General features: G+C 32.2%; 1 protein-coding gene across 1 annotated transcript; it reads right to left on the bottom strand.

Annotated features, from left to right (window-relative positions):
- Nucleotides 1–947: 947 nt before the first annotated feature.
- On the bottom strand, nucleotides 948–5,777 carry LOC105764887 (leucine-rich repeat receptor-like protein kinase TDR). The gene is made up of 2 exons (XM_012583676.2): nucleotides 2,765–5,777; nucleotides 948–1,628 (listed from the first exon to the last, which is right to left on the bottom strand). The coding sequence occupies exons 1-2, from the start codon at nucleotides 5,469–5,471 to the stop codon at nucleotides 1,204–1,206; spliced, it is 3,132 nt and encodes a 1,043-aa protein (XP_012439130.1). The 5' UTR covers nucleotides 5,472–5,777; the 3' UTR covers nucleotides 948–1,203.
- Nucleotides 5,778–15,689: the final 9,912 nt, after the last annotated feature.

Below are 15,689 nucleotides of genomic sequence, written 5' to 3'. Positions count from 1 at the left end.
GAGTGCGATAATTTGAATAATTATGCGGTAATAACACTCAAAATTATTTTTTTAAATTATACAAGTTATAGAATTCTCTTATAAGCATGAATATATGTATTCGTGTTTGAGATGATTATGATCAAAATCTTTTAATATTATGAATCCTAAAAGATTCTATTATAAAATAATTTGTGTATTTTATAAAGTTATACAGTTTTTATTCACATAGAGATATGCAACTTTTTATAAAAAAAATAAATACGGCCTAGATTGGATTTGGATAAAAATTGAACCCATATTTTAAATTGGATTGAGCCTGGGCAAAGGAAATGTACATAACAACATTGTATAGGTCTTATTGATAAAAGTACCACGAAAACTCTTATATTAATCTACTTATGTTAAATCAAACAGTGAATCAGTCATTCATTGAAATTTCATCTATTTTATTATTAAAATTAATCTATGTATGTCAACATGAGAAACACGTGAAACTTTCTAGTTTTTCATCAATCACACCAATTTTTAACAATAGAAACAGATAAAAATTTTAATAAAAATATCAATCTACTCTTTAATTTAACGAATAACGACTAATTTATCTATTTTTAAAATAAATATGACAAAATATAAATTAACTTTTAATTTAGGAATACCCATAATATTTTTCCAATCCAACTTGACCTAATCAAAGAACAAATTAAATGTCAACACTTAAATTATTATTATTAAAGAACTAAGTTCTAAAATACAAAAGTAAACTTCAAACGAAAGAAGTAACTTATATTTTATCCAAATAATTTATTTGGGAGTTTATGATGGAGAACAACCATAAGATTTATAGGAGAAATGAACCTTTGCTTTATAAAATTTACCTTTATTTTTTCCTTTTAACTTCAAAGTTGATGTCATTTCACATACTAGTCCAAAAACTTGTCTTTTTAATTCATTTTATGGGTCCTTACTTAGTGGTAAACATCATTAGCACTCTTCAAATATAATTAAGCTGCAATATCAATGTCATAATAGTACTGATTCAAAGATAACACCAGAGAAATTAGAGCAATAACACTTGAAAATTCCATTAAAATAAAAAGGAAAATGAAAAAAGAAAATCGCTTCTCCTATACCAATTCCCCACCATTTTTAAAAATAACCCCGCCACAAAAAAAAAAAAAAGAAAGAAAGAAAGAAAGAAACCCTCGTAAAAATAATCATATATTAACATTCGACAGTAGCCTTTTGTGCTAAAGAATCGTCAGTCCCATCAGCACCAACACGAACCACATTGCCTCCATTAACTACACTTTCCAGCATTTTCCTCTTGGGTTTGGCTTCTTGCAGCATCAGCACCACATCCCTCATCGACGGCCGGTCCGCCGGGTTCCGGCTGGTGCATAGCAATGCAATTCTAAGCATCTGCATCATTTCTTCCCTCACCGATGCACATGATGCCCCTGCATTTTTATCCAAAATGTCAATAACTCCGTTTTTGTTCTTGATTTTAGACCTCACCCAATCAACAATGCTGTTCCCATCTCCAAATTCTGAATCCACCGATTTTTTTCCACTTAAAATCTCCATCAACACCACCCCAAAGCTGTAGATATCACTCTTTTCATCAACTTGGAGAGTATAAGCATATTCTGAAATTTAAAAAAAGAAAAAAAAGCAAACGTTAATGATTTAGCCGAGAAACAAACATGATCATATCACAAGCCACAAAAATCCAAAACGAAGGCTGAAAGTCAAACAGGTAATGCTAAGGAAAATGATACGAATCAAAGGGTTTGACAAATTTCTCTCCGGGGCCCATTCTATAAGAAGCATCATTACAAGGATTTTAAAAAGAAATGAAAGTGTCACGCGCACAAGTGCGTCATCGGCTGTGCAAACAAGTTACAGAAACCGCGCGGTGCCGAAAGAAGCGAAACCGAAAGGGACTTTGGCTGGTTTAGGGTTGGTTTGTTGTGCGCACTAAGCTCCACATAAAAAGTCTATTATTAATTATAAACTTATGGTGTTGTATGGTCTGGAATGGAAAGCTAACAATGTATAGGTTTTTCCAGAACAAGATTAAAGCACTTGTTTTTTTGTTCTTGAATTGTAAAAGCAAAGTATGCACTCAATAACAACAAAGAGAAAGCAAATCATGGGAAGATACAGTAAAGATATCAGAGTAAGAAAAAAAAGTGAGGTTAATGCCTACACTTTTGGACCCAAAAAAGTAATAGTAATAAGTGCACTAACCCCACCCAACAATATGACAAGTGTGTCAATGTCAATTTTTAATTCTAGTATTCTAACTCATGCAATCACTTAACTATATGTTGTCAAATCATAAAAGAGGTCAATGACGAAATCATGTTGTTTTATCAAGATAAACATCATTATTTAAATTAATGATTTAATTTTATTTATTTTACATTAGATCGCTGTTAATTATTAGCTAAAATATAAAGTTGACTAGTTAATATAATGGTGATAGCTAGTATGGACCCATTAGTTATGGTAAATCAACAAAAGGGAAGAATAAGATAGATTCACCAAACCTAGCTCTAGCTGAAAAAGTTGGCATTATCCTCGGGGCTTAATATTTTTAATGGACATACAAAGCGAAAAAGTCTACCAAACTAACAAACAAAATTCATATTATGTACTAACCACCCCAAACAATGTATTAATGTTTAATATCTTTTACTAACGTGCACCAAATATTACGCGCAGGATAGCAAGATTCCATAGTGCTAAACTAAAAAATGAGCCAAATTAAACAACGCACCTGGAGCAATGTAGCCATAGGACCCAGCAATGACGGACATGGACTCGTCACTTTGGATCAACTTGGCAACCCCGAAATCTGCCACTCTGGCCTCCATCTCACCGTCCAATAAAATATTACTGGGCTTGAGATCACGGTGGACGATCACCGGATCACAGTCATGGTGAAGATAACAAATACCTTGAGCCACTCCAAGAGCGATTTTGTACCTTGTCACCCAATCCGCCACCAAGTTCTCCCCTTTATTCTTACCATGCAACAAGTCGTCCAAGTTCCCGTTTGGCATGTACTCGTAGAGCAGCATCGTGCACTCCCTGTTGCTGCAACACCCTAACAACCTCACTATGTTACGGTGCCTCACGTTCCCCAGCACGTCCACCTCCGCCAACACCCCTTTCCTCCGTCTGATGTTGTCTTTGTGCTTACCCCATAGCTTCTTCACCGCTATGATCTCGCCACCTGGCATCTCTGCTTTGTACACTGTTCCCGTGGAACCCATCCCTATGATCTTATCCGTCATGGACAGGCACTCTAGCACATCATCAGCCGTGAAATTCAACCGCTGGAAAGCGGTCAATCTCCACGGACCGATTTCGCGATCGTCGCTGAACCTACGGCTGTAATTTGCATGGAAACAACGGGTCCCAGCTACGAGAACAAACAAACCAATCCCGAAAGCGGCTGCCATAATCCAAACGATAGCTCCAGCCGTTTTCTTTGGCTGCTGCTGCTTGTTACGAACTTCCATGTCACCTGAGGCCAACGCCTCAGCCGGGCACGGTTTCGCTAAAATTCTGCCGCAAAGTCCGTCGTTGCCGGAAAATGAGGAAGGGTGTAAGTTGGGAAATATTGGACCGGACGATGGGATCGGGCCGGTTAGCAAATTATAGGAGACATTGAAATTTTCTAAAGTGCTACAGTTTTCGAAGTTCGAAGGGATAGTTCCAGTGAGCATATTACGGGAAAGATCAACTGCAGTTATTGAAGGAAGCGTCGATATTTCCCATGGAATTATTCCAGTAAATAAATTGCGGCTTAAATTCAAAGACAAGAGCTTTTCACAATGATCAATGTCCCAGGGGATGCTTCCGTTTAGAGAATTACCTTGGAGCTCGATTTTGTACACGTTTTTACAGCCGATGAAGTCTGGGATTTTGCCTGTTAGCTTGGCTGAACTGGCCGAGAAAATCTGCAAGCTCGGTGCACCCCAAATGTTGCTCGGCAATGCGACGTTGAAAGAGTTCTCGGAGATGTTGAGGAACTGTAAAGTTGGTGCATAGCCAAGATCATGAGGAATCTCACCGGTGAAGTTGTTCTTACTCATGTCCACGAACGTAAGGTTTGTTAGGAGTCCGAAGCCATATGGGATGGTACCGTTGAGAAGGTTGTTTTGGATTCGGAACCTTGAGAGTGACGTGCAGTTTACAAGGCTTGCCGGGAGCTCATGCGTGAACATGTTGTTAAAAAGGATGAGCTTGAAAAGCCTGTTTCCATAGCAAAGATTTGGAGGAATTGGACCCGTGAGAGAGTTCGACGAGACATCAAGACTTAGCAACTTCCCATTTGAACCTAGTTTCTGTGGGAGAATGCCGCTCAGGTTGTTGTTCCAGAGAAGTAAAGTGCTGAGATTTGTTAACTCACCGATGCCTTCTGGGATTGTACCAGAAAGGTTGTTGTTAATTAAGCTCAACCATGTTAGCTCCGTTAAGGAAGATAACCCTTCTGGAATTGTTCCACTGAGTTGGTTGTCGGATAAATCAAGGACCTTGAGAGCTTTCAACTTGGTGTAGCTCTCCGGGATTTCACCTGTGAAGCTGTTCTTGAAAAAGTACAAAACTTCTAACTTAGTTAAATTGCTGAGTTCTTTCGGAAGTGAACCTGAAAGAGTACAATTCGAGATGTCCAAGTACTTGAGGTTGGGTAACAGTGCAAATTCTACTGGTATGGTGCCTGAAAAAGCATTGTAGCCAATCTCTATGCGCTCAAGCTGAGTCAAGAACCCAAGTTGACGCGGTAAAGTGCCTTGTAGTGCATTCCCTGCCAAGTCAAGCAGCTTTAACCTGGTAAAGCTTCCATAACCAGCTGGTATTTCACCTTCAAAGTAGCTGCCCCCAAGATTGAGCTGTTCCAAGAACCGTAACCGTACAAACTCTTGCGGTAATGGACCCCTGAAATTGTTGCTGTATGCATTGAAGACTTTCAAGAACCTAAGCTTAGAAACCCCGGGCGGGAACGTTGAGTTGAAGGAGTTGTGGCTTATATCAAGAGTTCTAAGTTCACTGAGTTTAAAAATAGCTGGTTGGAGAGGCCCATCAAAGTAATTCCCACTTAAATTCAAGTTCACCAAGCCAGTCAAATACCTTATTTCCGGGGGAATAACACCAGAGAGATTGCGACGAGAGAGATCAAGAGACGTGACTTGAGCTGTTTTAGGATTGCACTTGACACCTGACCATGCACACCAAACCGGGTCTTCAAAACTAGGCTTGGAAAACGTGGGAGTAGGGTCCCAATCTCCAAAACTTGAAAGAGGGTCTTTGAGGGATGATTTTAACGACAGAAGAGAAACCAAAGGGAGTGGAGGTGGTGATGCAGAAGCCGAGAAGACAAGCAGAGATGATGTCAGTAAATACAAGAAAAATGGGAGCAGAGATGGGAGAAAAGGAGGTTTCTTCATGGTTATGTGAAATAGGGAAGTGAAAGACATATGGAGCTGTTTTAGAGAAGCTTGGTGTTTACAGAAGGTAAATTTAAGGGAAAGGAGGGTTTGATGGAGAGAGATTCATGCTCTCTCAGGTTGCTGGGTGCATGGGAGGTTTCATCATTATCATTTACTTATGTTTTTTTTCCTTGATTGGTAACAGCAAAGAAATTGTGAAATAAAGAAAGAGATGAGAGAAACTACAACTTCAACTTCCTTGTATACTATATAATCAATTTCTTTCTGCTTTTTCTACTGCTACATGTTTCTCTTTATTTGCAACAACTTCAATATCTCTTTCTCTTTATTTCTTTCTCTCTCTCTCCCTCACTTCTCTGTATTTGTGCTTTGTCTGCTAAAATATTATCTCTATTTATATTTGATATATTGAAAATTTTAGATTTATCATAAGAATAGGATCGAAAATATTTGATTTTTCGTTTAATTATTATAAAATTAGTGTTGAGTACATGTCATTGGTTGAATCGATTAAATTATATAAAAATATTTGAATAATAGAAATTGATTTTTTTGTAATAATATCTCAAAGAATTTTGAATATCAAATAATTTTTTGATATATAAATACTATAAATATAATATGTTTTTTTTTTAATTTCTTGGGATTTCTTTTTCTTTTTTTTCCCACCTTTTCTTTTGCAACCACTTTTTCATCATTCCTTGTTTCCTTTATCTTTGGGTATACAAGATTATAATTTTCTGTAACAGTAAGCAATGTCTCTCACAGGATCCAAGAAAAGACACACCTTTCATTTTCCCACCATATCCCCAGTTTGTTGTTTTAAAACAAATCCCTATTTTTTTATACCTCTAGATATTATATTATATCAAAATAAACATGTATACATACCTTCATTCTGTAATCTGTAAATGATTGAAAGGGATATTATAACAAAAACAAACAAAATCCAGGGTCTCAGGTTTAAAGGTAGAGTGTATATTAATATTTGCAAAAGCAACAACCACTTGATGTTGGATATAATTGGTGTTTACGTTTCAGATTTTGGTTATATCAGTCGTATATTGAGTTCTTTTTTACAAATAAACTGATATTGGAATGCTAATGAGAATTTAATTTATCATCATTCAATTATGTTTTTTTCACTTAATTACGAAAAGTTATAAAACGATGATTTCATTATTTAAATTTTTTATTGGATTAATTTTCTATGTTTTCATTTTTAAGTTAGGCATTTGGTGATAAAAAGACAAAATCGAATAATTAGATGACTATTTTGTAGCTTTTAAAGTTGGGAGATAAAAAATTATTAATAGTTAAATGGCTATTTTAAAACCTTTTATAGTTAAATGACAAAAAAAACATAATTAGATGACCTTTACTATAGTTTATCCTTAATTTATTGATCCAAATCATATTGAATATTGTATTAAAATTGTTGTTTAATATAAATACAAAATTATATAATATTTATTTTTAGGAAAATATAATATTGTGTTTAAAGTATGATATATTTACATTTTATTACGAATATATCCTTCGAAAAGGTAAACGATTAATTATATAAGATGTTCCATTTTCATAAACGGAAATCCAATCCCAATCACTGCACTGATTTTTGAAATTTTCAAATAAAATTTATTTATACACATTATTAAACATGTTGGCAAAGATATAATTGTGGCTTTACTAGTACTAGTAACAAACACTATTAATTATTATAATGATTGCTTATAATTTTGTATACTTTGAATAATTTACTTTTAAAGCTATAAGGCATGGTAATTATATCTCCTACTTTTCAAGTTTAATTTTTTAAAGTTATCTTTAACAATAATGGTTATATTCAAATTATCAAACCCATCCAATCAATAATTTTCCAAAATTAAATTAAATTGTTCCATTTAAAATATAATATCCAAATTGGATTCTAAACATTAAATTAAACCAATTTGTCAAAGTGAACATTTGATTCAAATACTTAGAAGGATTATTATGTCGTTTACAATTCCAAATTAAGGAGATCACTAGTCTTGACTATCTGAACAGCTGACTCCACGGATAGAGACATCGATGTACTTATTAGAAGAAGGATACATTGGACTGGACTCAATTTGAATTAATTCTTAATCTGTTTATTAATTATTTCACTTGTGACGTTCATGGTGTGATTTACCTAAATCTTGAATTAGTCACTCGGCATGCGTATGTAACTCATGTGCTTTGATATAAATGGAGGCTTATGCTCTAAAAATGATCAAACCTATAGTCGATATGTTGGGTACATGACTTGTGTATGGCATAACTTTACTAGCAACGATGAAATCCATAGCCCAAATAAAGAGTTAATGATATCCTTTCATTGGGATTGTGTGGATTGATAAATATGGAACGTGACCATGAGTTGCTTATTATTGAACAAATAATTTATTACAATTATTGGTTGACAGTGATCATATTAATCATTAAGAAGATACGAGGGTGACAATGAGATAAAATATGATTGTATTGAGTGAACAGATTTAACTCAAATGAATTAATGATATTATATGAGAGCAGCACACACATGTCGAGGTTAATAGACAAAGCAGCTAGATAAATTGCTTTCATAAAAAGTATACGATAAGGAGTTTTCAATTATGGTACTTCTTGTGGGCTGACTCCATAATTAAGTAAATTGTGAATTATTGGAACGATGCTTCTGGACATAATTGTAATTGCTCGAGCCCAATTGTAAATGTCTGATTGGTTCCTTCGTTAGCTCAACAAAAATTTGATCAGACTGCATTTGAATTAGAAAAAAATTTATGACTTTGGAAATAATTTAATTGAGTCAATTTATTCGATGTGAAATTAAATTAGGTGGTCTTGTGAATTATTCAAGAATTTGATTAAAGAATATTATTGAAAAATTAATTTAGAAAATCTCAGTGATTTTTCGGAAAATTAATTATGATAAAATTAAATTAAATTAATCAAATTAGTTAAAATAAGTATGATATTTTTGGAAATCAATTTTCAAGTAAGACAATTAGCTCAATATGTAATTGAACTTGAAAAATTAAATCGAAGATCAAAGATTAGATCTAAGAACCAAAAACCGAGATCGAGACTCAAAACTAGTTGAATCGAGTTAGGTGTATGAAATTGGGTTGACAGTCCAACCGGTGGTTGGATCGGACTAGTTAGGCCACCACTAGCTCAAACTGAACTGACAGCAACTGGATCAGCTACTGGCCATTCACATGCCTGGTTGGTGCGACATTGTTCAAATTAACGATTAGCACCTGCTCCAACCACAGCACCGGCAACCTCGAGACGAGGTGTCGAGCCGGCCAGGCCCATTCAAGCAAAGCGATGACAGTTCGAGGTGTCAGGAGGAGTCGCGTCGGCAATGACACCGTTAGGCACGATGGCTACAACAATGATGATCCGACGGTCAATGATAATTTTTTGGTAATAAAATAGTATAAAATTAGACTCTTAAGGGACTCTACTAGATAACTTAAAATCCAATTAATAATATACGAAATAAGTGCATATATATATATATACACATACACATATATAAATGAACCATTTAAAGAAAAACAAAAAAGTCCAACAAGCAAAATTCTGTGGAATCATAAATCGGGCGGTGGCAGACTGGCAGTGTTCATCAGAATCAAATATAACACTATCAGTTGTCGTCAATCTTACTATGATGTAAAAACATAAAAATGCATTTAGAGCGGGCTATTTAAATCGAATGTTTGCGCATCTTTATCTAAATTTATGGATGATAAAATATTTCCAATTCTGTGGGGAATCCAATTTCATGAGTTTCCTTATGGTACCGAATCTCTAGAGTTGTGATGGATATGGATTTGGACGTTTGAATTGAAATTTTAGAGCCGGGTTTTGATCAAACTTGCAATACCACTTAAAAGAAATTATTAAAAAATCTGTGTTTATTTATATATAATTTAATTACAAATTTTTCTTCATTTTATCTATTTTGGCATGTTTTATTTAATTTGTAGAAATTAATATAATATTTCAAAATTTCTTTATATCATACCTAGATCAAATGGAAGTTGGACTTTTATTTTTAAAATTAAATTCAAAATTAAAATTGTAAATAAAACGAAAAGTATAAAAATATTGTGAAAACCGGGACCATCTCTAAACTATTAAAATGTTTCACCCAAAATTCTCCTCAATAAAGTAAATGTATACGTACGATGAATATATATTTAAAATTTCAATTTGTGAACTGAGTTTGACTTTGATAAAGCGTTTCTCCATCATCCCCATATTTACTTTCTATAATTAATGCTGGTAAAGCATTTATTAAGATTAGGAACACAATCATGATTCATGAATCATCCCCACATTCCGTTTCCTTTCCCTTCATTTATTTAATTTTTGCAACACTCCCACGTTCCGTTTCCTTTCATTTATTTATTCTGGATTTTTGCAATATTCTATTTCACTTTTTTCTATTTACTTATAATTTTCTTTTATTTGTAATCAAATTCATGCTCTTTTCTTCTAATAATGTTGTCAATATTAATTGAACTCAGACTCAATCAATTTTTTCGATAATTAACATCAATCATCTAAAACTTTAAATTTAAAGATTTGAAGAGATTTATAGATAAATTTAAAACTATATAAAAATTAGGCTTAATCAATAAATTTTGATTTAATGGTAAAATTGATGCCTTATGATATTTGAAATTTCAAGTTTGAGTCTCACTATAAAGACTTTATAAATTCTCTTAAAAACTAAGCTACCTTCAACAAATGTTAAAACTTTATTGATAGCAGGAATTTCTTCATACCCTAAAAATACAAAGAGAAAAGAGTATATATATACACATAAAAAGGAAACAAAGTTGAAAATGATGAATACAATTGTTTATTTTCATATTTATTATTATGAATTTAAGTAGATAAATCACTAGAAGTCTGTAAAAGTGCAAATTTGTCGTTTCCATGAAACTCATTTCATTTTAAGTGAAGTGGAATGTGTTAAATTTTATGTAGCGAAACTGGTAATCAGCCAATCTATTTGAACATTGAAAAAGAATAATAATTTAATGCACAGCAAGTAAAAACAAAAACGAAAGAAGAAAAAAAAGTTATATATTGAATTCGCAACACATACACGCACAGCAAAACACGAGAACGACAGTTCCACAGTTTCGAGAACTACAAGGCAAGCAAAGCAAAAGCGAAAGCAAAGCTTTCGTCACCCAACAATAAAACCGGCATCCCAGCTTCATTCCCTACAGAAATGTTCAGTATAATAAAATATTAATCCAAATTAAATGAGATGAAAAAAAAAACCCAAAATAAAAGTGGACCAAAAAAATAGAATTAAAGTGAGTGGACCGTGGATTCGTTTGGTTGCAGTGTATAAGGTAGGAAAAAATATATGAATTATGTACGTAGGAGTAGTCGCATTCTCTATCATTTTTCCTTCTTTGCACCGCGCGCATGCCTTCCTCCTCCCATTTGCTTTGTCTTTTTATGTTCCACGCTGCATCTATCACTTTATTTTGATTTTTTAAAATTAAATCCCATCCTTCGTTATAATTTAGGGTTTAGCTAATTATTTAATTAATTAAAATAAATGCTACTCACGCTTTTACTTAAGATTAGATTTGAAATAGAAATTTTAAAAATTTCATTTCAGTTTTATTTTGTATAGATATGTAAGTTCCTCTAAATATTTATTCTAATTAATTATTGAATGAGTTGTTCACTTCTTGCTTTTATAATTTATTTTAATTAAAACTATTGATAATGATAAAGTTGTTGCTTAAAAGAAAATTAAATTGCTTTGCTATATGTATATATATTGCATTTCGTAATAATAAGTTTACGACTTTATATTTGCAAAATGAGCCTTTGATCAATGGCACCCGAAGCTGAACAGGCAGGCGCAATAGATATTAGGTCTAATTTCTCTCTCGGTCCCTATATTTTTTTTTGCATATTTGAAATCTATTTTCTCTATTTAATTAATGTAGTTCAAAAAATGTTAAATAGCATTCTAGATATTGAATTTCGAAAGGGACTTGGTATCATTGTTTGGGTATATCCTGTACGTTCATAAAGACATGGATTTGTGATGATGGTTTTAAACCAATAAAAAGAAAAATCATGGATTATTGGAATCCCGACAAAAAGAAATAATCAAATGATAAGTCAAAGTACAAAAATACCCATTTACAAGACTGTGGGTATAATACAGTACACGTATACAAGTGCCGCACAAAAACATTTAAACATTTGAAAAAATGGAAAGAAAAAAAAAACATTAGGGAAAGAAAACAAAGGTACACAAAAAAAATTAAAAGAAAAAGGCTACATTAGGCTGATGATTGCTGATGGGCACAATACAACCCCTAATGGGGTCCCAACAACATTACAGTTCTCAGCTTCTCTCAAAAGAAGGCAGAGCTGAGGCCTGAGACTCAGAGAGAGAGGAGCAGCAGCAACATTGCAATGGCGGCCTGGCTTGGCCAGGGCACGCCAGGGAATGGTGGGTGGGGTCCAAATCCCTTTTCCACTTTGTCCCCCTCATACCAGTCATTCGTAAAAGGGAAGGCTATGGCCTATGGATGGATGGCAAATGGCTAGTCATGACATTCCCATTGGGCATTACGTAGTAGAGGGGGTCACGTGCCTGTCATGTGCAGAGGTGGGCGGGGGAAGGCCGGGGTTTGGCGTGAAAGGCATGAAATGATCCTCCTACCACCAGAGTGCAACCTATTTTGTGGCATGACGATGATGAGGATTATGCATGCCTTGCTTTTGCGCCAAATTCATCATCTCAATTATGCGCTAACTTGGTTCAAGGTTAATGACTTTTTCTTTTTTATTTTTTAAAGTTTGAAACATTTAATACTCTCTTTTTTTAACTCTTTGCCTTTTCCCCATACGGTTTTCCCCATTTATTTCGTACGGAAAACCATCCCTTGTCTGTTTAAGTTGAACATGCAGATTGGGCAGCCAACCATTTGTAATATCTACTCTGGATTCCCATTAATTGATGCTGTTTTCCGTAATCATATTTCTATTATCTTCATAATAATTAATACCCTCTTCACTCATTTGCCTATTGGCAAACAGTCTCGTGCTTCTTGGTCTGTTTCTAAAATATATTGGGAACCATTTATTTAGAGGAAAGAACATATTATATCAGTACGTGATTCTCAAAAAATTTACCCATAAATTTCAGGAAGTAATTGGTTAAACAAGTAAATATGGATAAAAAATTTTGGTCAAACAAGTAAATGACGGATATTGTGAGGAATAGGGGTTGATTTGTTAAGAAATTGAGGGAAGTCCGAGGATCTTTAAAAATCAATTTTTCGTTGTGATTTCATAAATCACACTATATATTTTTTAACTATTTTTAATTAATATCATAGCCTCGCCAATTTAACCTTAATTTTCTTTCACAATATTTTAACTTTAATTTTTTCTAAATATTGTGTTAAATAATTAAATAAAAATTAACCAATCCTAAAATTTAGGGTTTATAGTTAGTGTTAAATTTGAGTTAGGGTTTGAGATTTATACTTTGCTTAGGATTTTAAGGTTTACTACTTAAAATTTTACAATTTAAGATTGTTATTAAGATTTAAGGTGTTTTGGATAAGGGTGCATGCGTTTAAATTAGAAGTTTGAAAGTCCTTAATTTTTTTAACATATTAGCATTTATTATAATTTTTCTTTATTGGATTTTTTTGTCAATTATAATTGCAAAACTCATTTTAGAAAATCAAAAATTATTTCTTCATGCTATATTTGATTATTTCTCTTGTAATTATTTTATCAAATTCCAATAATGAAAATTTATTTCTAAAAATTATTTATCAAAATGCAATTACAATTTTAAAATGCATCGTTTTCAAAATACTAATATTTTTGAATATTTTTTGAGAAATTTAGGTTATTAGAATTTCATGAGTAAAAAACATATAAAAGAAAAATAATATTAAAGTAAATAGCGTAGAAATGATGTAAATGGATCATTAGGTTTGTATTTTATAATGAGACCATTAAATGGAATAAGATTTTGCGAAATATTAGAAACCCAAATTTTTAGTTGGAATTTGAATAAAGAATTTAAGTTATTCAAATCTTCTTTTAAGCCAATAGTATAAGGGAGTAGAGTAGTATGTACAAGAAGATCATCTTTGGAATTCCTTGCAAATTTAAAAATTCACAAGTAATTTCATTTTTAAATTTTAAATTTTTTATAGAATTGAAATTCCTCCTCTAAATTCCTCATCTAAATATACTCTTAAGATTTAGAATTTAAGTTTTTACGACTTAGGAGTTAAACAATTTGGATTATGATTTAAGGTTTGAGATCTTAGGGTTTATTATTTAGAAGGTTAGGGTTTAATGTTTTGGCTTGAGGTTGGTACATAAACAAAAGCAAACATATAAAACTCAAGAGGATATTAATTTAGAATTTTGGTTTAAATTTAGGGCTTAAGGTATTAAGACTCAAGGTTTAACGATTTGAGCTTTAGGTCTTGAAGTTAAAAGTATATCTTAAGATTTATTGTTTGAGAATTTAAGGTTCATAGCTTTGGCTCGATGTTGATGTTGAAGGTTTAGATTAAAATTTAAAGTTTTGGATTTTGTTTAAGAATAGGTTTTAAGGCTTTATATTTTTTGACTTATAATTTTGGGTTTACTATTTTGAAGGTTGATATGCAAGTTTGTCATTATACTTTAGGTAAAAATTCTCATTATATTTTATTTTTATTTTTCATTTTGTTTTCGAAATAAAGTAAATTTACCACTATATTTTAACTTAATTAAACTTTTGCCTTAAACTCTCTCACCAAAACAATTGAAAATTACGAAGAACATGCGACAAATAACCTTGCCATAGGTTCCCTGAGAAAACTCACCTTTATAGTCTCACTTAGATATCACACTTAACAGGTCCTCACAATCTGTAGAAAATATATTGAGAAGAGCACGTGATGACATTTATCAATTCATTACAATTAAAAGATGCCATATCTAATCTCTTCAAGTCGACTCCAATAATGCCTTAAGCTAACACCGGCCATCTTATTATGGCACCCTTGGGGTAGGGAACTCAATGGTTAGGGTCTATGTCCAACTTCCCTTTCTATATTCTTTAAGGTGTGAACTGTCCTCATTTTAGTAGCTCTTCGCATCTGTCATAGCGGGGGCCGTCATAACAAATCACCCCCAAACTTTGTGTTGCAACAAACTCTCCACTAAAGTTTGATATTTAATTGAATTTTACTATTCAAATTTAATTTAAAAGAATTTGAAGGCAAAATTGAATTAAAAATTATTTTTAATATTTTATTTTAATTGGTAATAATAAATTAATCACTATAATATTAAAAACTAATAAAACTTTTTAATAAAATAAAATTTTGGTATTTTCTTTTTAATGTATTTTATTTTTCAAGTCTTTCTTTCATTAAATAAACATTTCATGTTGATTTATCATTTTTAATTTTTTAAACAAAATTTGTTTATACAAGTGCTCATCTACTCATAACCTCATATTATTAAATCGGAGGAAAAACATGTATAGGTACATTTGAAGCCACATCCTTCATGTAATCGTAATAGCAGTAATGTCAATTAAGATAGGGTTCAACCGGCGACTATAAGTGAGCTTGATGTTAACTATTAAAATTAAATATTTGAATGAGTATTTTGTTGTTAAATTTTATTTTCAAATCATGAAAACCAATATTGAGGAGTGAAGTTTTAATTAACAAAATCAACTAAAATTTAAAGTTTAGTAGCAAAATTTATTCATATATTTTACCTATATTCTGAAAGTATAATGACAAATGTTAATATTCACACTTTAAACTAACTACTTCTTCTTTTTTACTTTTATTTGTATGTTAATTAGATTTTAAAATCAAAATAAATTCTTTAAATGCTTAAAAAACAAGTTTTTAGAGCTGTCCTGATCTATATACTATGGATTTATTTTTCATTATTTTTCAAAACTGCATTTTAGAACCATAAGTAAACATATTTAAAAGGACCTTGACACCTGTTCAGTTTCTTTTTCTCTTTGCATTTTATACAATATTGGTCAAATATCACTTTTCGCCCTCTACTTCACAAATGTTCAGTCATTCTCTCTTCTTTGCATTTTACATAAAATTGATCAAATATCACTTTTAGTCCCTCTACTAGACCTAAAATTAAGAATATTTATACTTG

This window comes from Gossypium raimondii, chromosome 12, assembly GCF_025698545.1.
Source record: "Gossypium raimondii isolate GPD5lz chromosome 12, ASM2569854v1, whole genome shotgun sequence".
Classification (NCBI taxonomy): Eukaryota; Viridiplantae; Streptophyta; class Magnoliopsida; order Malvales; family Malvaceae; genus Gossypium; species Gossypium raimondii.
This window is presented reverse-complemented; position numbering and strand designations above follow the sequence as displayed.